Genomic DNA, 26,911 nt, shown 5'->3' with positions numbered 1-26,911 from the left:
GTCGTTTTTCTTCCTTGTTGGTTTAAATGAGCCATATTGTGCTTTTGGAATTTTTACCCTTTTGTTGAATGAGTGATTAATTTTACATGTAGCAGGTCTACAGCGTTACAAACCCCAAAGTTACCAGGGAGTAACTCTTTCCTGAAGAAGACATTGTGCCTGAATTGTTTCATTTGAAATTCAGGATTTTCACTGACACTTGTCTTCTTTGTTGTATAAAACTTTTGCATAACGCCCACCTGCTGGATAAATTTCCATCCGTCAAACAAAGAAGGAGAAGCTACCTATGGCTCATTTACGCTCCTTGTACCCATGTAAATATGACAGTCTGTGTCCAGTGTTGTCAAATGTCACTGCCCACACACTCCAGTTTTTGTGTTTTAGATGGACGTGGTTGTTAGACAGTAGTGTTAGTTTCTTTAGAAGTATTATAATGCTATAACACATAAATTACAACCTTTACAGGTGGTGATAAATGGATCCTTATTTGCTTTAACAGTAAAAAATAGCACCTTGATCCTTATGCTAAAGTGAGATAAAGACTTCCTGACTGCAGAGCAACAGCTTGTAGTTATATAAAAATTCTCAGCTATCCAAGAGGGCAAGTAAGCACCGAACCGTTCTTAGTTTAGGACTGTTTGACAATAATAAACTGGAAAATTTATATTTACTATTATGTCATTAAAATTCACAGCATTTTGTTAAGACTAACAAATGCCAGTCTCTATCACAAGACATATAGTCAATACTTACTTTAAAAAGCTTAATTCTACAAAAATGCTAAGTTTCAGAATTTTTAATTGTCTCAAGTTAAGTTTAGTTTTTATATGTCTCCTGTTAAGTTTTGGCCTGACTGTAAATTGATGCAGCATTATGACATTATTCTTCAAGAGCAACTTTAATGTTGTTTTTAAACAGCAGAAAATCCTTCTCCTGGTTTATTCTCTTGGGTTTCAAAATAACTATCAGTGTTACAAATAATATAAAAGCAAGGAAAAATACTGTGCTTGCAAAATAATGCACTGCTTCGGAGTCACAGGACGCATTGCGTCGTCGGACGTTCAGCTGATCAGCTGTTATTTACACAACGGCTGTAAACGGTTGCAGTTTAGAAGATTTCCTATTTTCAGAAATGATAAACTCTTGTGTATGTGGGGGTTGTTCAAACTCCAGTTTGTCTGGACATCGTCTACATAGATTTCCATACTAAGTATGGAAATACACACCCACTGCATTTCAACCAGGAGACCCAGAGCAACCTTCCATGTTGGTAAGTACAGTAATCTATACACCCCCCACTCTGGGAACAAGTCTACAGGTACATATTATGCATTTGTGCCTGACTTAAAGATCCTGTAAAAAAAAAAAAAGCTGATTGTTTTATTGTCATAATAATAACACAATGTTCTCTAAAATGCTGATATGCATTATCATGAGAGGTTCTCTGTTTTAACAACAGTGTGAGACAATTTACTTTGCCGTGACTAATATGTCTTTTTCTGTAATTTTGTGGCTGTGCAGACCATAGAGTTTGATGAGGGTGCAGGTGCTGTGCTGAGGATCCAGCCCCTCAGAGCACCCCGAGATGAGAACATCTACGAGTGCGTGGCACGCAACAGTGAAGGAGAGGTGTCTGTCACTGCAAAGCTGTCAATTATCAGAGGTAAGGCCCAGAAACGCACATGCATATGCGCACCCTCATTATCCACTTGAGACATGCTTTCTTTCCACATGCGCACACCTTGCTGCAGCTGTCATTTGTGCTTCGCTGGGCTGTCGGTCGCAGATGTGACAAAAGAGCGATGCCACACCCTGCCCTGCGCAGCAGGCTGCGATGAACTCTTCTTTTTATAGTCCCTCTGTGTGTGGCTGTGCGTGACCTGGCCACAGAGAGGGCCAGCTAGTGTGCTGGCCCTGGGGTATTTTAGTTTTTCCAGCTTGCTATAATCATTGTGCTTTTCAGGCAAAGTGAGGATTTTAATCTACTGTTGACTTCTAATGTTGACTTTTTCCTTGGGGACAACCCATCTAATATGGTGCTCCACCATGTTATAAGCTTAAGTTGCAGCATGTGGCTGTTAGCATGGGATCTGACAAATGGCCTTCTGCCTCGCACAGCTGGAATGGATAAAGAAAATGAGGGTGGCGGCTTGGTTGTATCTCAGTGAAGAAAATTCATGGGATTAGGCCTGGGTTTGGCAAACAACCCGTTCTTGCTTAGAGTGATTGAGGAGGAGATGGAGGAGAAGGGGGAAGGAGATTTGGGAGAGGTGAGAGGGAGTATGATGGAAAGTGGAAAGGTGGGAGCAAGTTGAGCAACAGAACAAGATGGTGTGAAACAATAAAGATGAAATGGGATATTGGAGGAAATGGGGCTGGGGGAGGTGTAGTAGAGCAGAAGATGGATGAGGATTGTGGTGTTGGCACGGCTATGTGGTAAGCAGAAGGCTGGTAGCCCAGGGAATAGACTCCTGTCCATCTGTTACCCAACCCATCATCTCTGCACACACAGCACCAATCTAAAGCACATTACCTCATAAACTACACCTCATGGGTGGACCGTGTGTGAGGTTGTGAATGGCTCAGCCTCTGGTTGTGAAAACTTTTCAGCCACAAACCGCTGTTCACCATGGTGAACCCATCCTTTCTTTGGCAACAGTTGGATCAGCCAGTGAGAACATAGAGGGACATCAGGAAATGAAGCAATATTTAAACAAACTTTATATATTAGACAACGGTTGAAGAATTTCCCTGAATTGTGATGAAGGTCTGTGTGAAGACAATTAAAGTCCCATTGATCTCATATTCCTTGTGTTAAATAGTTATTTTGCCATTAGATTATGTGTTTTTATCAGACATCAGATCGTTTTTGTAGTTGTTTCTTTTTTTTTTTCAGCTTTGCATAATTTGTAATTTAATTTTATAAGCCTCAAAGGCAACTAGATGTAAAACCAGTTAAAGATTTAAACCAGAATTTTGAGACCTTTTAAATCTATTGTTTCTCCAACATCACAAATGGGACATTAAGATAAGACGTAAACATTATACTCTTTTATTCTAAAGCTACATTCTTTATAATGATTTGTACTGATAACTTAACCCCACCTATCACATTACATATGTTTGATGGTTATCTTAGGACACCAGAGGGAAGGAAAAGTTCAAAATCCAAAGTTTTTATTTAAAAAAGCAGAGTTAAAAACGACAAGAACAACATAGACAAGCTGGCACAGGAGGCAAAAGTAAAATCTAAATGACAGCAAAGAAATGAAAATTAGAAAACTGGAAAAAACAAAAAAACTCAACAGATAGTCGACAACAGACACGCCGAGAAAATAGAGCAAAATAAAAGATCAGGCACAGAACAAAATGTCAAAATAAAACTGAACACAAGTGCAAAACAAACTTAACTAAACAAAAATGGTAAAAAAAAAAAAAAATGACAACAAAACAAAAAAAAAAAAAAAAAAAAAAAATCTCCAAATCACGTTACAAAACGCTGAAAAATAAGGCATCTCTGTACCGCGTGATTAGAGTATTTCTGACAAGCTGAGGGGTTATTGGCCAGATTATTTGACACACTCATGTGGTCTAAGAATACTGCAGAATAGATCATGTCATCCAAAAGTGCTGTTAAGTGCAGAAAGAGTGCAGAGATTGTGCCTGGGTCAGTCTTTTTGTCTTTTTTTTTTCTTTGTTTTAAAAAGATGGTTTAACGGTGAAAATGCTCACCAGCCACTGGAGTAGAAAGGAGGCTTTCCATTATTGTTCAAAACCTCCTTCCACTGAAAACTGTTTTCATTTCCTGATTGGTTTCATCTCATCGCTTTTCTAATGGTTGACTGAGACTAATAGCGTGTTGTGCAGTGTTAGGGCCTTGTGGCTGGCCGCAGGATATCTGCTGCTGCTCCAGAGGCTGTCCACAGGATGGAGATGTGGTAGGTAATGGTTGAAGAGATCCTCTTCTTTTTTTTTTTTTTTTTGCCTCTATCATTATCATCATGCATCCCATTATCTCCTCTCTACATCTCTCTGCCTTTGGCTTCATCTGCCTTTTCGTTGGCCCACAGCAATATCTGTTTTTATTTTTTTTCTCTTTTGTTTTATTCATCTTTCTTTTTTTTTTTTTCTTGAACCTCACTGTCCATCCGGTGTCTCAGCAGTCCTCCGCTCGCGATGCATTTTTCAGGCTCTTTGCTGCTCCGCCCCGCCTTTATCAAAAGTACTCTTTTCTATGGCCACTGCAGTTGTGTTGTTCTGCTTTTAGGAGACAGGAATATCTGCAGTTCTGCATGTTTGAAAACCTCTGGTGGGCGAGGGATTCTCATTACTGCAGCACAGCATATGCGTGCGTGCATGTTTGTGTACAGCTGTGTGCATGCGTGAATTTGTGCACTTCTTCCATTTCTGGATGTGTGTAAGTGCGCATCTATCTGTGCGCGTACGTGCCTGGTTTGTGCAGAATAATCCTGATTATACTCACCTCCCAGTGTCCCATTTTAGGAGAAAGGGAGGTGAGGAAAGGGGGGAGAAAGAGGGTGAGACAGAGAGAAGAGGGAGGAGAGATGTTCTGCCACCACCCTTCATAAGAACAAGAGAGTCAGATAGTGATTCCCTCCAGGCGTCTGCTCCATTGGCAGGCCGGCGGCTCAACCAGCATTTTAGTCTGAAAACAACTGAGAGTATCAACTCAGCATTGGAGAGGATTACGTTCCTTGAGTGGAGAACTGTCTCTTTCATCACATACCCTCATCTTCACTTTTTATCCCCTCCATGTAGTTTTTTTTTTTTTTTTCCATTGCACTCTATTCTTCTTTCATGTTGTCCATACATGCTGCATGTCACAGCAGCATATGTTTTTAGTCTCGGGCTTCTAAAGCAGGGCTCAGGATGGTGAGGACATGTGGGGGTTTTTTTTGTGTGTGATTGATCTCTGATGCTGAGGCTGAATTTGCATTGTATTGTGATCTATTATCATAAAGCTCTATTAGCATTTAAAGTGCTCCCCTTCAGCCCTCCTGCAGTCTATGGGAGTCAATGCATTACAGTCTCTGAAGTCTGCCGAGTGCTGCCAGATTAATCCTGAATCAGGTCGCATGAGATCCGCTTTTATGCTGGCTTCTTTCATGCACGTTGCCATTTCCCACTGAAATGAACTGGGATATGGATAGGCAACCTGTTTCTCAACAGGTCTGACTTTGTGTGTGTGTATTGCAAGGGAGGTTGAGAGTATCGTTTCCTGTGCCGAGGGTGTAAGGGGGAGAGAAACACAAAGAGACACAGAGAAAGAAAAACCTTGGATTCATGTGTGTTTTTTTGTTTTGCATCATATGCATTATGCGTTTGACTCTTTGGTTGTGTGTCTTTCCACACTGCTACTAATATGTGTGTGTGTGTGTGTGTGAGTGCTTTAGACACACAAATTGCATGTTTGCCCGAATCTAGTTGGCTTCACTGACTGGTTTTGGGCACTAGGCCTGATTGCCCTTCTGCAAACACCAACAAGGCCAAAATGTACACGCTCAACCTCTTGATACACACAAACACACACAAAGCTCCGGGGAACAATGTTGCCTGGTGCTTGCCAATGTTCCCCGAAACACTGTTGACACACACAGTGTTTGTGTACACATGCTGCATTTTTCCATAGGCCATCTTATCAATTTAACCAGGAGGAGAGAAATTTGCTTGACTTTTGTGCAGCAGTGTTTGTGTTTGATGAATGATTCATTTGGTGAAAAGTGTGATCAGGGCCGTGCCCGCAGTATCTATTTCAAGCGGCCGCTGACTCATCCAGGAACTGGCAGAATACCTGTAGCTCCCTATTCTCCTCTCCAGTGAACTGTACTTAGAAGTCCCATACAGCTAACTGTCTGCCGGTTTATCTGCATCTACAGGGCAGAGTCTGTTGCCGTGTGCTCCATTTATCTGTCGGTGTGTCGTTTATAACAATAGTTTACTGGACTGACTAAAAGGTTTAAACAAGGCTTGCCCTTTTAAAATGTTTTGGCACGACTTCTCTCTCTGAGGCTGCACAGTAGCTAAAGGAGAGTCATGTTTGAAGCAAAACAAGCTTTTTTTTTTCATCTCTCAAAGGTTACTTCAGATTGTTTTTACGTATGCTTCAGCTGAAATACCTATGTGGACCAAATGGATGTCATGAAATGGTGACATGTGAAAGAGTGATGTTGGAGACTGTGCAGGAGATAGAATGGAAATTCTGATCCTGTGGCATCTTCCTGATGGGTCATGCAGAGGTTTAATGTGCTTCAGAGAGGAGATGTTACAGTTATTTGGAGGAGGTAGACAGCATCTTTTTTCTTGCTTTATTTTAAGTCTTTCTCTGAATGTTTTCAATGTCAGCAGTAGAATTACTAATAGCATTTTTCTGAAGTAAAATTGTGAACACCATACAAAAACACTCTACTAAAAAAAAAAAGTACTTAGTACTTTGGTTTACCTCACATCTGTTCAAGGTAGAATATTTATATAATTCTGAATAATTAATGACAATGCACTATATTTTATTTATTATAAAACCTGTCCAATGTTCTGATCTGAGTTCAAATGTTCACAGTGACTTCATGGCTGAACCCAATTAAATACATTGGTAATTCATACAGACCCACAAGAACTTTAAAGCATAATTCTCTTATCTTAGTTTTTAATTAAAAAATTAGCAAGAATGAATGATAGTATTATATTTACAAAGATTACATGGTTGTTTGTCAGTTAATCCACAAGGAGTGACTGACATTACATTTTTACCAAAGCTTGGACCCAACTTTAAAGTTAAAACTTTGTGATTTCAGGACTGTTGCTATGATATATATATATATATATATATATATATATATATATATATATATATATATATATATATATATATATATATATATATATATATATATATATATATATATATATATATATATATATATATATATATATATATATATATATATGTATGTATATATATATACATATATATATATATATATATATATATATGTATGTATATATATATACATATATATGTATACATATATATATATATATATATATATATATACATATATATATATATATATATATACATATATATATATATATATACATATATATATACATATATACATATATATATATACATACATACATATATATATATATATATATATATATATACATATATATATATATATATATATATACATATATATATATATATATATATACATACATATATATATATACATACATACATACATATATATATATATATATATATATATATATATATATATATATATATATATGTATATATATATATATATGTATATATATATATATATATATATATATATATATATATATATATATATATATATATATATATATATATATATATATATAAAGACAGTTTAAGGGGCTTATTATAAGTTGAGAAGGGTGTAAGATTTAGTTAAGTGATGAAATCATGAAATGGTTAATTGTTCAAGTATAAAAAGATGCTTATTTGTTGTTAAAATTCATTTAAAATGTCTCAGTTTTGAACCAGAAAAAACAGATAAAAATAAGCTTTGGGTCGTAAATGCTAAAATTCTCTTATTTATAGAGGAAACAATGTTTCCACTGGATAGTGTCACGTCTAACAGCTTTTAAATCTCTCCCTGTTTCTTCTATTTCTCCCTAATTTTGCAGTCTAAATCCACCCACACTGTCATTACTTGCAAGATTAATATAGACCTGACAAGACAACATAGCCAGACCCCCTACAGAGATAGAAATTCACACACACACACAAACACATATGCATATGCACATATGCTATTGCCCTAAACCCTGTGCAGTGGTGCGCTCTAATTAACAGCCAGGGAGACCATGTAGTAGTAGCCAGTGGAGTGATAAAAAAGACCATCTGAACTCTCTCAGGAAAGGGGTGGGATCAGGGGAGGGCAAAGAGGAGCAGATGTAGGCCTAGCATATTCATCGCCTCAGGGGAGCTAGTCGCCTGACCTGCCCATCGATCTCCTTCCTCTCTTTCCTTTCTCTTCCCCTCCTGTCTCATCAGTGGTCATACCACTGTCCTCCATTCAGGTGGATCATTAGCATTGATCAGTTGGGGAGGGTGAGAAAGAAGATGAAGGGGGGGAATGAACTCCCTCCAGTCTGCTCTCTGTTTTCTGTTGTTAGAAGTTTGGTATGAGGTCTGATCGCTACAGCAAACATCCTCATCATGCAGGCTCTCCTCTAAGCTTTGATTCCCCTCATAGCTTATGTGGCGTTTCCTCTCAGCTTCCTCCTCGCAGCAGCAGCAGCACGATGTGTCTGTCTGACGAGGTGTCTCCAATGCTGATGACTCTGGAAAGAGAGAAAGACAGCGATAGATCCTGTCTCCACTCAGCCTCTCATCCCCATCACAGAGTGTGAGGGAACAGATGGTATGTGTCTGTCATGTGGTTAGATAGCAGGGAGCCCGGAGGAGGAGAAACGGTAGAGAACAAACACAGACAGTCGATGTGGCCACGGATTGTGTCTTGGACTGTGATGCCAGGCACACTTTCAGCAGTTTTTTGTTGTGCCTCACAGTAAAAAGGTTCCAGTGGGCTCGATTTGTTAGCCACATTAAAATCCAAGCTAAATAATTGTCTATTTTTTGTAGGAGTATAAAATATTTCTTGGTATTAAGGAGGTGTGTGTGTGTGTGTATATGGGAGAGAGGTGGAGTGGTTAAAAGGGCAAGGAGAGGAACAAACAGGTGGGCTGATGGATGCTTGATTACGTGTCTGGCCATCTGGACTCCTGTCACCGAGATCCTTAATCCCATTCACCAGAAAAAAGTGGATGCAAGAGTGTTTCTGTGTGTGTGTGTGTGTGTGTGTGTGTGTGTGTGTGTGTGTGTGTGTGTGTGCGTGTGTGAGATAGAAGGCAACTACTTGTCTGAAAACACCTTCGTTTAAACGTGTGGACGTGCCACAGGAAATTATTTTAAATGCTGCTGAAATCTGTGAAAATGCTAATGTGGACAGAGCTATAAGAGCAAATTTGCACACATGGATGCAACACACTCACACACGCTTATCCACTGCCCTCCAACGTAATCAGACATATCCAGACGCATCCCAGATCGGCTTCTCTAATCGTTGGTACATTTTAACAATTACTGCTAACAAGTCCTTATTACCCCCAGTGCCCTGCCCCTCCTCTTCATAGCAGCTTCTAATTGCTGCTGCTGTTTCTCAACAGCTCTCTGCATAGATATTAGACAAAAATCATTGCCAGAACCGAACATAGAGCCACGTGTTTTAAAATCTACAGTTCACCACTACAGCCGTTATACACCTGTGTTTTTTAGGTTAGTAATGCACCGTGTGTGTGTGTGTGTGTGTGTGTGTGTGTGTGTGTGTGTGTTTGTGGACATGCGTCGGCACTTAAGTAACTCCTGCTGAGTGGGCGTTATGTTTATACTCCTCTGGAAGCAGCCTGTCAAACACACACAAAAACCTAGCTGGGTTTCTTCCCGCCCGCTAGATCACCTAATGACTAGCTGCAGGAATATGCCTGAGGCTTTGATCACGACAGCTATCCTGGCTCTGCTGTCTGCAGCAGTATCTCAACTTTTCAAGGGTCTGCAGATGTTAAAGGGAGGAACAGTATCTCTCACATCACTCTGTGTGTGTACGTTAGTGAGCAAGTCTTTTTTTTTTTTTTTTTCCCACCGCAGATGAAGGAAAGTAAAGACTGAATGTACGACAGAGCTGACTGTGTTTCAGTACTGGCAAGTAAACTAGCTGTTTGTTTCCAGGGAAAAAAAAAAAAACAGGTTCACTGTCCCAAATAGGAGCAGTCTCACAGTGCACACATCTGCCCAAGCAGAGTATAAAAATACTGGATCCAGATGTGGATATTGATTGATGATTATTAAAAAAGAGTTTCAAACGCTGCATCATTTCTGTTTTTCATCATCCCTCTCTGTCTGTTTATTCTAGAGGACCTGTTGCCATTTGGCTTTCCCAGTATAGACATGGGTCCACAGCTGAAGGTGGTGGAGCGGACAAGGACAGCCACCATGCTTTGTGCTGCCAGTGGCATCCCTGACCCAGAGATCTCTTGGTTCAAGGACTTCCTTCCCGTCGAGCCCAGCACCAGCCAGGGTCGTATCAAACAGCTTCGGTCAGGTGAGAAACATGTTTTAGCTTGTCGTATTTGCCAATAAGTAAACAAACAGTGCATCCGAAAGCTGAGCTTTGCAATCAGGTAAATCCCTGTTGCTCTAAATTTGGTGATTATCATGTTTTAATTATGATTGAGGGATTACATGCCGCTCTGTGTTTATCTGTGTTTATCTGTATCCTTTGGGGGTGGAAAACCTTTTTAAAGCCAATTTCATTAAAAGGATCATTGAGCTATTCTTCAGCTAGAAAATAAAATGGTTTTATTAACATTTGGAAGAAAAGCTTAGCACTTTGAACGCAAATTTATCTCTACATTATGAGTCATTAATGAAAAAAGAAAAAGGAGCACATGCACTGCACACAAAATGCAGTTGAACTGTTGTGTGTTTAGAGTAATACCAGCATCCAAACAGACGGAGCTACGTACAAGTGAGAAAGAGTTTACTGTAATTTACTGGCAGGGAAACAGGGGGGAGATGACCAGAGGAATGATGATGGTGTGAAAGGATGGCAGGTCAGGGTTCCTGAGAGGAGCAAACAAATGACAATTAGAGAAAGGCTGAAGTGGAAACGACTGATAAACTGGCATTAGAAATGGCCAAGTGCTTTTACCACCATGTAAATCAACAATCTGGCGATGACTGACTGGAAGACGAAGCAGGTATAAAAATCTCTACTGATTACAGATGAGATGTAGGTGAAAATCCTGGTTGCCAGGGAAACAGAGCCACGCCCACAACAGCAGAGACATGGACCACGACATGAACTGAATGTATTTTAAGTGTGTTACAGTGAAAAAGTGCACAGAAATTTAAAAAAATATATATTTAGCATCCAAATAAACTCAAATCAATAGTTCTCATATCAAAAGTCAAAGCTGCAAATATGTTTCTACACAACAGACCTTTAACTGATGCTCGTCTTGACCAGAACAGAAGTAAATGAGCTCAGTGTCTTCGAACCTCCAGCTAAGAGACAGCAGAAAGTGGGGCGTTGTTTGCTCTTGTATAGAAGGGAAACGGTGAGTTTGTGTATGAATATGGTGAAATCACATCTTCTGCTTAAGACAGTTTATTCAGTGTTGCTTATGCTCTTCTGTACAGATGATACAGTGTCTCCTCGAGTAGGCAAATCATTTATTTTCACAGCCATTCTTACTCAGCCATCCTCAGGGGGAGGATGAAAGTGATGGTGAGGCGAAACAATTTTGTTGTTGCTTCATCCATTTTCTCTGTGCTCCTGCATCCTGCCAGCTCTGATATTTTCCTGCTGTCAGCCAATGTTGTTTACTGATCACTAGAAGTCCTTGTCAAGTATTTGTCTGCATCTCCATTTGCAGCGATTTCTGTTATGATGTTTGAACAAATGTATTTCACTGGAAGATTGGGGCTAAATGCATGCCTCAGGGAAGATCTTAGCGTCATCAACAAGCTGATAACTCATAGACAAGCCACATCTTTTTTTTTTTCTTACTGGGCTGCTGCTGTTATGGCCAGTAAAGGTAATATAAGACCATATTTCCTTTTGTCTAACATAATCCTGTTTGGATGCTTACCTAACATGGTATGATATAACAGAGCATAATAACATACAATATTTTATGATGCAATAGGATGTACTGTACTGTCCTCTCTAAGAAATTTGTCATAGACATATTATTGCACATGAATGCTTAGTTCTGCATAGTTCTATACTGCAGAGCTCTGTGTAAACTTTGAGTTTTGGCTGCATTTGTGCTGTAATACAACATTCAGTGGATTTCTAAGTACACTAAATGGGAAAAATATTGACATTTATTTATTTATTTTAACCACTTAGTTCAATTAAGGGTCACAGGGAAGCTGGAGCCTGTCCCAGTAATCATCAGGCGAGGGGGGTTACACCCTGGACAGGTCCATAGTGGGAATTTTATTTCACAAAAAAAGCCTAATATTTATACTGAGGATGGGTTAATTGTTCATTTTGGCTAATATAATATCAGGTCAAAGCAAAGTTTGCCTAAACTTTGACAACATCCACTTGCTGCTGTACATCAGGAGCACATCATACAGAAGCTGAAACATCACATAATTCTATTAGCTCAAGATGATGTGCAGCTGCACACGCTAGTGTTGTTTTGGGTAAATTCACAATTTTAAGGTTAAATATATGATATTTATACATTCCAGATTTTCCTCTACTGAATAAATTATTCAGTTAAAAAGCCTCCAAAAAAAGAGCAGGTAGAAAAAAGGGTCAACATTGCTCTACTGTTCCTGAGATAGAAAGATCACTAAGCTACTTACAGTACTGCAAGATAGGCTTCTGTCTCACTTTTGGACTGAAATGTAGCTGCTCAAGACTAGCGCAACACTCAGTGGCTTTCTACAGTTTAATACTGTGCCTCAAATCAGTGGATGCATTTCCAGGTTGCTAAATGCTGCTCTAAGTGCAGCTGCAGTCACAGAGGCTTGACAGCCACCACCAGCAGCTGTCACCTTCTAATTGGAAAGAAACTTTCCCCTGCACCTAATCTTAAGTATAGATTCCTCCTACAGTGGTGTAAACTGTGGAATGCCTACAGTGTAATTACCTTGTTGTGTGTTCACTGTGTATCAAAACGACTTTACTGCTCCTTGAATGAAGGTGACACATTATCAACTTTTAATTATAAAGACACACATGACTTTCAGGCCAACTGTATGTGATTTATAAATAATAACACACTCCTCAGGTATGATGTGTTTATCACATTTATTTAGGTTAGTCCTTTTCTAGGTGTGCTACCAACAATAGTAAAGTTGGATAATGAGAAAAACACAGTATAAATTTTAGCGGTAATAATATTTATCCAGTTCCAAGACATAACCTTGGTTGTCATGGTTTCAGCAACGGTGCTAGGGCCGAAAAGAAAGATAAGCAAGGTGCAGCTTTATGAGCATAAAGTAAATAGTCACAATGACCTTCCCTGTTTCCCAGAATGTATAAAACTGTCACAAAAGACTTATTTTTAATCAACAATATATCCATCAGTAACATCAGTAAGATATTTCATTTAATTTTGTATTATTAATGAAGCTTGTGTCAAACTTAATCATTCTCCTTTTGTAAGTTTTTTGTTTTATTTTATTTGTCACTATGCAGAATCAAACATACATATACTGTACACACACACACACACACACACACACACACACACACATGTATATATATATATATATATATATATATATATATATATATATATATATATATATATATATATATGTGTATACATTTCAAACTCAGGTTGTGTAATATCTACTCTGAGATGCATCTGGTCTTTTGTAAAGTGTCACATGGACAGAACAGCTATTCACGGCTGTACTATATTCGGCTACAGATCACATCAATGAAACAGCGCCAAGACAAATGGCTCAGTGAGATTCGTTGCAGGCTTTAATGGGATTTAAAATCACCAAAACATCACAAACCTGAACAACGAATGTGCTGCATAATGAGCCAAACAGCACAGTGAAATGACTTGAAGGAAATCAATTACACATAAGGTAGGTACAAAATAGCAGTGAAATGTGTCGTGGATGAAACACTCTTTCAAGTTAAGATGTTTAATGGTGCCACCTTCCAGGGGATTCGGTGGATGGCCGCCAGCTCTCGCTGGACAACGGCCAAGTGTCTGTTTTGATCCACTATCATTGTTATCTTTCTGTCCCCTCTTTTCTTTCATTGTTGGGCCTTGGAAATACTTTAATGCCTTGTACAAGTCAAGATGAAAAATGACTTAAGGAATGGCTGCACTCACATTTTATAACAGAAGACTCTTAGCCATTCTCACAGCACTTAAGTATCCATCATCTACGGGGGCTTCCTCCTGCAAGTAACTGCACGGCTGTGAATGCGATGTTTTTTTGTTTTGTTTTTTTTACATCTGATACCTGCTCACACACACCCATCCCATCCGTTCCTGGGGACAGTAACATATGGCGCAGTGTAGAGCCGAACTTTTCCTGACATCTTCATACCTCAGCCGGTAATCTATTTATTTTTCCATGCCATCTGCTTCACCAGTTTGGATGTTCGTGAGGAGATCCATGACAAGCTATCTGTCTATCCCTGACATTTTAGACTTAAAACTGTAGTGCCTACAAAGCCCTTAACAACCTCCTTAGACCAACATTTAAACAGATGGCCTGAGCTGTGGCCTCAAAAATAGCCTGCTGGATAATGGATGGTTTTGTCTTTGTTAAGAACTGTGATCCCAAACAAAGGTTATGGTGATAATTATGGTCGCTGCTTAGCTCAGGCGATGCAGAAAAAATATTTCATGTCTTTTTAAATCGGATTATCTTTGGTCTCCTTTGCTTTGTTTGTCTGGCTATTTGTTTGCTGAGAATGACGGCAACAGAGCACAAGAAAGATGGTTAGTGTTTAATAAAAATCCATAAAACGATAGAATTGTATAAACATGAGGAAGAAAAGATTGAAAATCCTCTTTATAAGAAATATTTGGAAAAGTTTGGACCGTGCTTCTGACAGAGATATATCTCCCAAGAAGTAACATCTAAATATAAATTTTTTTATTTCTTTACAGGGGACACAGAGGACAAAAATAATTTTGACATTCTTGTTTCCAGGAGTGACATCATCTTTTTATGTGATTTCAGTTTAAGTGAATCAAGTAATTAATAAGACAACTTGTATTATCTGTTTTAAATGTGTCTATTTCTCTACGGCTGTACAGTAAAGCTTCAAAGTCGGTTGAAAATGTGAATCAAAGAAACCCAATGAATGGATGAGTCTAAAGAATTGTCATTGAATGAGGTGTAAATTTACAGGGAGGCTGTGTGTCACAGTATTAGGCAAGAGTAAAAACATCTCATCATCGTCATCTCTGCCCATTCTTACTTTAGAATCATGCGGCATCAACTGTACCTCAGAAGTGGGAACTCATAACTAATATTAGTCTGTGCCAAATACAACAAATTTCATTAAGAAGTTATATTGAGAAGTTCATTTAAGAAAAAAAGAGGTTGCAAGTCTCAGTAGGAGGTTGGAAGTTTACATTTGTTATTATGTGTCTCTATCAATTTGTGAAAATGATCCACACTGTATCAAACTATGCTACCACTGACATTAAAACAACAAGCAACACAAAATAAAGAGATAGCTCTTACTCTACACTCTGGGTGATGGCAACAGTGCTCACAAAGCCTCACCACATTGTACACGTCTTTATAAATGATCTCAGCACTTTCCAAACTGATGTGCATCAACTTCCTTTCTGACTGCTTCAAACTAAGTTTCTCCAGCATTGATGCACTTCCAAAAACATCTCATAAAGATCAGACTTTGATAGATTGCTTTTCTTTGAAATAAAACTTAATTTAATTTCACCTTCTATTCATCATTTAACTCCTGACGGTCACATCCTTTTACCATCTACGAGTAATATTGGATCTTATTCCTCGATAGGTAAATGAGCAAGAGTGATCATTGTGATTCATTTGTTTTAATTACTTTCTCTAAAAATAGCATGAGTCTGTCTCGATTGATGTTAATGTTGAGTCGCCAGTCGCTAGAATCATTTCTCACCTTGTGGGGGACTGGAGTCCAGGTGAGCTCTTTGACCTAGATGTTCTGGCAGAGCTATCAGGTTAGCGGTATCTGTTTCCATCTGATTAGCTGAGTCCCAGCCCGGCAGACATAATACACCATCCATGATTTCACAGCAGCTCAGTTTACTTAAGTTACATCTCATTCTGGGTCTGTCAGCAGCTTTCAGACTCACAAACAAAGTGCTCTCTCTTTTTTCTACTTTTGCACCCTTTTTTCTTGCTTACCGAACTGTCATTATGCTGGTTCACGTCCAGCTCTCTGCCTGCTTATGTATACATTTACTGACCTTTTCATATGTTCACGACAGGTGTTCGGTGTCCAGAATATATATATATATATATATATATATATATATATATATATATATATATATATATATATATATATATATATATATATATATATATATATATACACCTACTTGTCGTTCTCCATGTATGACAATTACATGTTTTGCATAAAAGTAGATTTCATTTGGCAAATCCAAATTCATGCTTATGGCTTGGCATATGAGCTGCTTCCAGATGTCAGATGAGCTCTGCTTGCAGAAATCCACCACTCCAATTCCACTTCTCCTCCACCTTGTCTTTCCCTTATCTCTCCTCCTGCTTCCATCGCTTTCCTTAGAAGAGATTTAGCTTGTAGAGTGGATAATTTATTCCTGTTTATTTCCTAACTCTGCCCTCAACCACAGGGAAATGAGAGAAGGAAAAGATGAAAAAAGAGGGGGGGAATGAGCTGTTTTACTTTCATGTAACTGCAGAAGACAGAAGCAAATGGATGACAGCCTCAGTGAGCGGCGCCTCAGTTCACTAAACACACTCAGATGCACAAAACACATACTTGTGCGCCAGCTGAGCAATAAGTTCAGCCAACTTTCTCTCCCATAAACTTCTAAAAAGAAGGTGCCTTATATGCTTTCATTAACTGATCTGCTATTATATCTGCATGTGTTTTTGTCTAAAATGTACATACAGAAAAACTGAGAGTATCAGTGTTGCTATGAGGGGATTTCTCATGTCACTGCAAGATTTATAGTATTTATTGGTTTTTGGTCATTGAAAAATTGCCACAACCAAGAAGACATAATATTTTCACTTTATTTAATTAAAAGAATGAGTTCATGCTACAGAAAGATGATAACCCCTAGATATATAGAGTACTCTTAAAGCTCTTAAAGAAGTACAGTGATGTAATGTTGCACCTGAAGCCATTAAAGCAAGTACACATTATCTAACAAGAGCCATCTTTGCTTTCTAGTCTCTTACTAGTCACCCGACTCCTCCTTTCTAAACAGTTATTTTACCTCCTACAACACAGACTTTGCCTTTGTCTGATTTAATTTTTAATTTGGAATTATTCATAAGCAGATTTTGATGAACTAAAAGAAGTTTGCATTTATATAGTCTTCTTTCTGCAATCCCAAACCATGCAACTCCATCTCCAGTGGCCAACAGAATGAAGAGCCCGAGGAGAAGAGTTTTCACTCTCCAAGCTCTGAATTTTGATATTTTTAACACAAATAAAAATCATTCAAGTAGAGTGAAATAAACTTGTGACAGGAAGAAAAAAATAGACCCGCATTTATATGCCAGCTTTCTAACGTTAGTTCAGCTCTGCAAAGCAGGGTTTCTGAGGCATCAGGGCAACTCTTATCAGTGTACTGAGTGTGCACAAAGTCTGACTATGCACACACACACACACACACACACACACACACACACATACACACACATCTAATTGCAGAGATTACCTATAGCTTCTTTTGGTGTGTAATTAAAATACAGTAATACTCGGCATACCTTTTGTTATGTTGGCCTTTCGGCAAATGCAGGCATATAAAAAGAAAGCTGATAATGATGTATTATTCACTCTTTGTGAAAAATAATGAAAATATTTTAAAATATATTAACTTGTATTAAGTACGACATAACAATTGGTTTTAAATAAGTTAAAGATGAGAATCATATCCTACTGTAAACACACTTGGATCATGTTTTCTGTTATTTTATCAGTTTTTTGTTAAACAGACAATATTGGGTATTTAATTTTGAAACCAATATCAGCCTTATTGTGCCGATAATATTGTGCATTTATGAAAGTCATTGTTATTGGCCATGAGTCCACAGGGGTGACAATGAATTCTAATAAACTTTTGTTAAAACTCCTGAAATTTTCCATCAACATTTTCTCTTCTGAATAGATTCTTAAGGAAATATTCAACATTTTGCAAACAGACCCCTTTCCTCCACTTTCTGAGCAGATACATCAACTTGACGGATGAATTCTACATGAAAATCATACTGCATTATGCACTGGTGGAAATGATGAAGTAATAGAAATCCTACTATGTGGCAGTGTAGTAGCGGCCTGATGCCTTTGACATCTGCTGTCTTTTCACTGATATCGACATTCTGTCACTTCTTCTGCCGACGCTGGATGAAAAACAGCCACTAAATGTCTGCCTCTCCTGGAGGTATCCCTCCGCCATGCTTGTCCTGAGATTATTCTCTTCTCTACATTGATGGTATTTTTCTTTAAAACCGCTAATGCTAAAGGTGTTCTTTATATTATGTAAATGGTGATGTTTAGGGTTACAAATAAAATCTACAATCAAATAAATATATTTAAATGTTAACATTATGAACAAGCAATCATGGACATCATAAAACTCGTATTTAGTTCATTAATCAAAAATGGTGGCTCTTACAAAGAAGCAGTTTTGTATCACCATACAATGTAACATCATATTTCTATGGAATGGTATTGCTACCATTACTTTTGTAAAGGACAAATCTGAACATTTCTTTTGCTGTTGGATTGGAAAATAGTCGAGCTTAATATGTTCTGTCTCTCTGTATCTCACTGTACATCTCTTACAAGGCACATGCCTTTTATCCGTCTCACAAAGGATCTGATAAGAAAATGGAAAAAAAAAGCTAATTTAGTGTATTTGTGTTCATACACAGGCCTGTTAAACAACACACTTGTGTGTATTGTATGTTTCTTTTCCACAAAGTGTATCTATATTGTTTCCAGTTCATGCAAATGCAGCAGCTTCTGATGCGCGGTTTTGTGCTTCCTCCTCAGGCTCCATGTCAAAGTCACTTTTCGATGACATGAATGTGACAGAGCAGACTGAGGAAAGAAAAAAAAAAAACCAAAGAGAGAAAAAAAGTCTCTGCTGGTAATTCAAAAGGCTGCTAGCAAAAAGAAAGTGAGAATAGCACCTTTGATACACAAGCATACCTGATGAGTGCAGTGTGTAATTATAGCACATTTTGTGAAACGCGTTTCATCAAAGCGAGTTTTTGGGTAGGAGAAAGAAAAAAAAACAAGAAGTAAAGAGCTAAGGAGCATCACTGGGTCATTGCTTCGGGGCGACGATGCTGCCATTTTACTGCCAAGATAGTAAAAAGGCTTTCTTTATGGCAGCAGTGAGCCAGCTACAGGAGAGGAATCACCAGCTGCTGCCGAGATACACAAGTAAAAGTGTCGTCAAGTTTGCAAAAGTCACTTGTTGTTAACTTCCAGGCTTCTACAAAAATGTGTTCACCTCTGAATACATTGTTATTTTGAAGAAGAAAAGGGAAGTGAAGAAGTAAATACACAATTATTTCTTTAAGAATACAGATACCTCTGATATGCAGCCCATTCAGACAGGAACAAAGAAACTCAATTGGATCTTGAAGCAACAGGCTGGGGGATACCCCAGGGTCAAGACAAACAGCTGCAGACACACGTCTTTGGGAAAAACAGGGAACATTTCCTACAAGCACAAGTAAAAATTCTCTTGTCCTCCTGCAGGAGCGTTGCAGATTGAAAACAGCGAAGAAACAGACCAAGGGAAGTATGAGTGCGTGGCCACCAACTCTCAAGGCGTGCGCTATTCTTCTCCTGCAAACCTTTACGTGAGAGGTAGGACCTTAACACAAAACACCTGTGCACATGCGCACACATGCACAGACAAACACAAGTCACTAGAATGAAAGTGCTCTTGGTGCTAAAAAAAAAAACGAAGCTACCTCTTTTCCATGACTGTGTTCTGAAATAAGTATTACTAACCCATCCATTGTCTACAATACATGTTGACCCTGTTGTTTGATATTTTCCACAACCACCTTTAACAAATCCACTTTAAACCTTGGTGTGATCTCATGACAGTAGAGTCAAGGTGGGCACACACCTCAGTTTAAACGCATGGTAACATCACTGTTCTGTCAACTAAATTGGTTTTTCTAGTAGAGGCGAAAAAAAGAAACAAAAAAAAAAGAAAAAACTTGCTTGATTTGATCGATGATTTGAATTAATTGACTCCTGTTTGATAACTAAATCCATCTTATCTTTGGGTGGGTGTTGGTGTATCACTGGATTATGGCTGAAAGACCACACCCAATGTACAAGTTTAACAGAGAAGTGTGTGTGTGTGTGTGTGTGTGTGTGTGTGTGTGTGTGTGTGTGTGTGTGTGTGTGTGTGTGTGTGTGTGTGTGTGTGTGTGTGTGTGTGTGTGTGACTGAATGGTGCGGTGAGGCGAGTGGCTTTGCGCTGGCCGTTTTTATTCTCTCTGTGTTTCCTCGTTCTCTCTCTCCCCCCCCCCCTCACGTCATTGTGTTCTGCATCAACCCCCTTCCATCCCTCAGAGCTTCGAGAAGGTTGGTGCGCTCTTTCTTTTCTTTTGTTACTCCTTTGTTTCAGAAAGCGTCACTTATTGAAACAGAGGGAAACAAAAAAAGGAAAAAAGAAAAAAAACACTCTGGAGTAGCTTTGAAGTGAAAATATTAACAGGCTGTATCAAAAATGAAGAAAGTAAAGCTGCTACAATGACGAAGTGGCCTGCCTACGCAGCAGAGTGCATTGACTGCATTGTGAGGCCTTGTGTGCAGAACCCTTGGTATTGCCTTCACTCCCCGATCAATGTTTTCTGCATGGTATGATCTTGTTGTCATGGAGACCCAAGAATTGGAAGATTAAAAAGAGGCAATGTTTGCATGGAAGGAGTGAGAGAGAAAGAGAAAGGAGCACCGCTTGCATGACAGTTGACTGACACAGGAGCATGGCACAGTGTGTTCACGCCTATTGATATGCACAGTTTGTAATATTATTGAATTTGCTGTCTCGTCATGTCTTGCAGTCGTTTCTTCCCCCCCCCCTTTGTGTCCTTGCTCCCATGTCATCACATCTGCTCTCTTTGAGATGAAATGTTGCACTTGCAGTTCGGCTTCAGTGTTACTTTGTTCTGAGGTTTTATGTTTGCTTTGTCACAGAGGCTTCACTAACTGGGCTGAATTCATGATGTAAACTCAAGATAGCAAGAAAATAGATGTTTATACAAGGACTTTGAATAGAACCTAACTTATATAACACAACTACACAACAGTTTACAAGGTACAGGGTATTAAAAATAATGTGCATTGGGATTATATATAGAATAGAGCATGGTTATCCCACACAATGGATTATTGTGGATTATATTTTACTACTTTATTAAATAATACTTAAAATTGCACTGTGTAGAGCGCATGTGGAGGAGGGTAATGGCTAAATATCAAAACTGAGGAATGTAATTTTCACGCAAATGAAAACAAAAAGAATAGGCTTTGATTGCTGTTTACCACTTTGCATCAAATAATTCTTCTGTTTTTTAAACGGATGGCAGGTCTGAACTGCATGCAGGTCAGTTTAGCAGGAGCTTGGCTTTTTCCTGCTATCAGTACAACCCCTTTTTCATTCTATAAAAACGTACATTGCTGTAAAGCTGTGTATATTTACTTTAGCTCGAATGATGCCTTCATAGTTATACATGCCAAGCACATTAATACAATATATATGTTGGTTTTTCAACTGTGTGTTCATATTGAATCAGAGAGCCAAAGGAGATGGCATCCATGATTTCCCAAAGGAATTTGAAACCCTAATTTATCCACACAGTGTTTTTGTTTTGCCTCAGTCTTTGGTTTTCCAAAGTGCCCAGAGTCCACACTGGGATTTCTACTCAAAGAATCACGTCTGTTTTTAATGCAGGAGGATCCAAACGAAAAAAGTTGGTTTCTTTGAGCTACTCTGAAACGGTTCTGTTATGACATTTGAAATTAATCTTATCCATTCTCGTTTTTAGATATTGAGGAGATATTAATGATTGTCTGTTATTACACTACTTAATGAAAGCTGTGTCCTTGCGGTAGACAAGATGCTGCAGTGTAAATGTCAGCTATAAGGCAGAACAGAGATACAGCAGTAATCCTTCCAGCTATGCCAAGTTCTCCCCAGCTTGTAGCCTCCAGACTCCCTGCAGAGGACAGGACTAATGATGGCTCCTCTAATAAAGACTGAAGGTCCTAGCTCTTCCAGGCTGTATAGAAAAGGGAGGGAAATCAAGCCGCCCAGCTCGATTAACTTTAAGCTTGAGGCTCTCTGAGCAAATGAGCAAGTGGATTTTCCCTCGCTAAGAGCTCGGTTCGTTTTAAAGGACTCACTTGTGTCTTTTAGGAACATTCTTCCATCTTTTGACCACAATCGTTACTGATTCTTTTTGTCACTCAAAATGCTGCTTAGCTGAGTTTTTAAAAAGGAAACTCGTCTTGAGTCCTCGCTTTCATCTTGTTGATCATATTATACCCAATTAATCCATAGTACCGTGTGTTTCATGAATAATGTTTCTATTTTTGTTTTGACATAATCTATCAGTAAATCCTTATTTTTGTCATGCTGCATTGCACCTGCTGTGTCTGTCTAATGCATGGAGCTGTTTGCCTCGCTGTCTGTCGGTCTGTCTGTCTGTCTGTCTCCAGCATGCTCAGATGAGGAGATGCCTGCACAATCGTGTCTGTTTTCTAACAGATCTACCTGTTTTTGTCTCTTTGTCTCTTTCTTCTCTTCAACTTTGTATCCAATTCTGGGTGATTTGGGGATTTTTTTTTTTTTTTGGGGGGGGGGGGGGGGGCGTTCAAATGCTTTTATCCTGTTATTCATTAAATAATAGTGACATCACGGCTACTACTGATTTCCAATTTGTATTGGATTTGTATTTGTAAAGTCATGGAAAACTATTAATTTCTATCCAGTTGTCTCTAGATTCTTTGAGTAGGGGGGATGTGGCCCATGAAGATTCCATGTAATGATGTTACTCATTAAGGAGTGGAGGTTATACAGTAATTTACCAGTATTTCTTTATTCATTGGTTTATTTTCTAATACATGTTTCTCTCATATAATACTGTTTTTATTTGCAAGTCGTCAAAGATAAGCATAGACTATTACAGTTTTGCTGGTGTAGGATTTTGATTTAAGCTTTCATTTTTAGCCTTTTTAAATGGTGTAATTTCAGGGCATTTGTTGTTTTGCATAGTCTTTCTTGTTACACATAGTCATGTGACAACAAAGCACTCACTCTTTTAATTCTAAGGTTTAATGTATCAGAACTTAAAAGAAAAAACTCTGGTCCTTATCAGGGTTTGAAATTAAATAAATATAAATTCAGATAAGCATCCGCTGTCAAACACATTATATAGTCACAGATACCTTATAATCTTCTGACATGGAGATAATGGGATAACTGGTTTTGTTTTAAGCACACTATGCTTAAGTTAATGATGTTTCCCTGCATGTACACTTGGGTTGTTGTGTTTATGTCCAATTTAATTACTTGCAGTCTGAATATTGATCTGATTCAAAATACACATCAAGAAAAAAGTCCAAATGCCCTGAAGTGTACTTGCTCTGTCTGATTTATTGATGATGCATTGAGGGTTGATTTGAGGCAACCAGTTATCTATTCTACATATAGTATAACCACTAACTGCAGTGAGGAGTACTCAGTACAGTAAGTCATCTTTTTTTTTTTTTTTTTTTTTACCAGTACAATGTAGTCACAAAATGTAATTTTGACGGTTTTATTTTATTTAATTTCAATTTTATTTTATTTTATTTTATTTTATTTTATTTTATTTTATTTCATTTTATTTTATTTTATTTTAGTCATTTATGACATTTGAATCATTTGTGAAATTTTTTGGCATTATTTATTAAACTTATAACAGATTTTTTTTTTTTTTTTTTACTACTTTCTACAGCTAGTCTACCACAGGTTTTTTTTTGTTGTTGTTCTGTCATTGTTGTTGAAGCAGCAATAAATGTGTGTTTATCTTGTAATGATAATAAAATGATGATCTGCAGAGGAGTTTCAGTCATGTTTAGTTGGTGTTTGATATAAATCACACAGATTCTGCGGTTTAAACATGCATTGTGTCATTGCATCTTTATGTTCTACATATCAAAGATACAATAAAGAAACTGTAATCCAGACTTAAAATACACCACTGTTCCAAATGCACTGTGCTGAACCTGACTGAAATATTGCTATAGAACTTTAATAAGAGGATAGCATTAGACATTGCACCCCAGCCTGTACAAAATGCAATACTTTGAAGATGAACGTAGCAAAATTCTCCACAACAACTGATATCATCCCACATATAACAGTGATCACTGTTAGTTTTTGTCAGGTAATGACGTTGTGTAGTTGGTGCTGTTGCTGCTACATGATTAAGACCTGGTAAGGACCAGAGCATTTTATTGTGAAAAAATAGGCAACAAATAAAAACTTGAATAAAAAGAGGGTTTGCTTTCTTTTTAACTTGACTATTTAAGCTTCCTAGCATTGACTTGATTTTTTCGACAATGTTTCTGCTCTTTGTTTGCTTCCCTTTCATTCTCTCCTTTCATCCACAGACGTTTGTTCGTTCTTCTCTCTGTCTCTTTCTGTTTCCTGTGTTGTGACCCACGGGTATCCTCTTCTCTGTTCCTAGAGCGTCCGATTTCTAGTCTCTTTTTTTTGTTGTTGTTGTTGTTTGTTTCTTTCTTTCTTCTCTTACTTTTGAAGCACCTACTTTCTGAATGGGCCTGACTCTGGTATATAGCCGTGTTTTTATTAAATAGATCCATGTTTTTTCTTCTTCCTCGCTCCTCTTTTCTTCCCCCTTTTCCCTCCTTCCCCTGCAACCCTCTTCTAATCCTCTCTTTATCTCCTCTTCCCTGTCTGTTCCCCTCCTCTCCTCCCCCCCTTTTCTCTTTCTTCCTCTGCATTCTGTCTGCACCCTGATGTGTAGGAGCGACAGACACATGTACATAAGTTTATTAACTTATAAACATGCACATACTACCTCACATATCTCTCTTTTTGCTCGCACTTTCCTGTTTTGCCTCTTTCATGCTGTCTTGGTGTTCTTTACTTAATGTGTCCAATGATCACTCTGTAATTGCCACAACACCTTTTTAAATCCCTTGATCCACTTCTGTCCACATTTCCAATTCATTTGACGACACACTGTATCAGTTATGAATCCTATGTACTGTACAGTATCTTGTTGTACAATGTGGCTGTCCTTTGCTACATTGCCTGTCATTGTCTGGAAGAGACGGAGAGCTGCCTCTCCCTTGCTTTCTTTCTTTCTTTCTGTCTTTCTCTCTGTTATTCTCCTTCTATCCCCTCCATCTCTCTCCTGTGCCTCTGCTCTTGTCTCATCTCTCTCTGTCTCCCGCTCAGTCTTCAGTTCTTCGTTCTCTTCTTTGTGTTTCTTCACCATTTTATCCCTCTTGAGTCGCCCAGGCATGCAAGTGACCTATGAGTTCAGTCTCTCGATGCATCTCCCCCTAATGTGTAGCCAGCCGATCTCTGACAGATGCAGTATTGGATATAACTTGCCACTTTGCTTGTTCTTCATATGGGGACACAAATAGCAGGCAGGGCCTATTGATCGCCCCTGTGATGCATACACTCCAACTAATAAGAGCACATGCAGTGCACAAGCACCTTAAGGTACAGAAATCCTAATGAAGTAAAGTTTCTGAGTGTAGACTTTGGTAAAGTTTAGCATGCTTGTATGGAAGGGGGGAAATTAGTAACCACACATCTCAAAACAAAAACTGCATTTATAGAGTCATAGAAGATTATTTTTCTGCCTAAATTGATCCTTTAAGAAGAAGAGAAACTGACTATAGGTGTCATGTCCTGGTTGAGATGATACTCAAGAGTTTGTCACGATATTATTTTGAGTAGGCAGCTCACTGAATGGTTGAGCTCAACACAAGATTTGTGTCTTTTTGTTGAATTCATCAGTACCATAAAGTAATTGGGACTAAACTTGAAATATCCCTTTGTAATTTTCTGTAAAAACCCTGAAGTTCATTCTCCCCCTCCCTGTTACCTCTCCTCTCTTTCTTTCTCTTCCTTTATATCTCTCCTGCCCTCACTTTCTCAATCTTTCCTGCACTCTGCTTTGCTCTCTCTTTCTCCTTCTCTCCCTCTCTTTCCCCCCTCCTCCTTCTTAATCTCCAACTTTCTTCTCCTCACTCCCTTCCCCACTTTCTCCTTCTCTACCATACCCTTTTAACCCCCTGTCCCCAATCCTATCCCTTCCTGTCTACCCCGACTCTCCTCCTTTCCCAGTGCGCCGTGTGCCCCCTCGTTTCTCTATCTCCCCTTCCAACCATGAGATCATGCCAGGAGGGAGCGTCAACATCACCTGTGTGGCTGTGGGTTCACCCATGCCGTACGTCAAGTGGATGCTGGGCAGCGAGGATCTGACCCCTGAGGATGAAATGCCCATTGGTCGGAACGTGCTGGAACTCAACAGTGTCCGGGAGTCTGCAAACTACACCTGTGTGGCCATGAGTAGCCTTGGTATCATCGAGTCCGTCGCTCAGGTCTTAGTCAAGAGTAAGGGATCCACATATCTTTGGATTTACCAGGCTGCTTTGCTTGGAGAAAGTTCAACGATACACCTCTTAGACTTTCTGTCCATGTATGCATGCCAGAAGAATTAAAGTCCTTATTTACAGGATAATGTTACATATTTAAGAAATGCATTTAGACAAAAAGCATTTTAGCACCTCAAGATTTAGCAGCTCTCTAACTTGTGATTGGTCTGCTCTACAAGCCTTATTAGACCCTAAAGTTGTTTAAACTCTGCTTTAAACATTATTTTTCAGAAAGTTAAGCTACTTACAAAAAAGAAACTAGTTGGCGTTGCTATAGAAGATAACAGTGTACAGGTTGTGTATTTTGCCAGATGGATCATATAAAGACATTATGAAACTTAATATCGGCAAGGCTTACATGAGGTTCGGGCATTCTTTCCCAC

The 26,911-nt window shown here is 38.6% G+C and overlaps 1 protein-coding gene across 1 annotated transcript in view; it reads left to right on the top strand.

Moving 5' to 3' along the window:
- The window catches only part of ptprsb (protein tyrosine phosphatase receptor type Sb), a gene marked incomplete at its 5' end in the record, with an annotated part of 51,729 nt that overhangs the window by 4,300 nt on the left and 20,518 nt on the right, over window positions 1-26,911 (top strand). The window contains 4 exons of the mRNA XM_079244208.1: window positions 1,522-1,663; window positions 9,993-10,181; window positions 19,581-19,715; window positions 26,218-26,487. Coding sequence (XP_079100334.1) covers window positions 1,522-1,663; window positions 9,993-10,181; window positions 19,581-19,715; window positions 26,218-26,487 — 736 coding nt within the window. The remainder of the gene's footprint in view (window positions 1-1,521; window positions 1,664-9,992; window positions 10,182-19,580; window positions 19,716-26,217; window positions 26,488-26,911) is intronic.

The sequence above is a fragment of the Telmatherina bonti genome (assembly GCF_933228915.1).
Source record: "Telmatherina bonti genome assembly, chromosome: 7".
Taxonomy (NCBI): domain Eukaryota; kingdom Metazoa; phylum Chordata; class Actinopteri; order Atheriniformes; family Telmatherinidae; genus Telmatherina; species Telmatherina bonti.
This window is presented reverse-complemented; position numbering and strand designations above follow the sequence as displayed.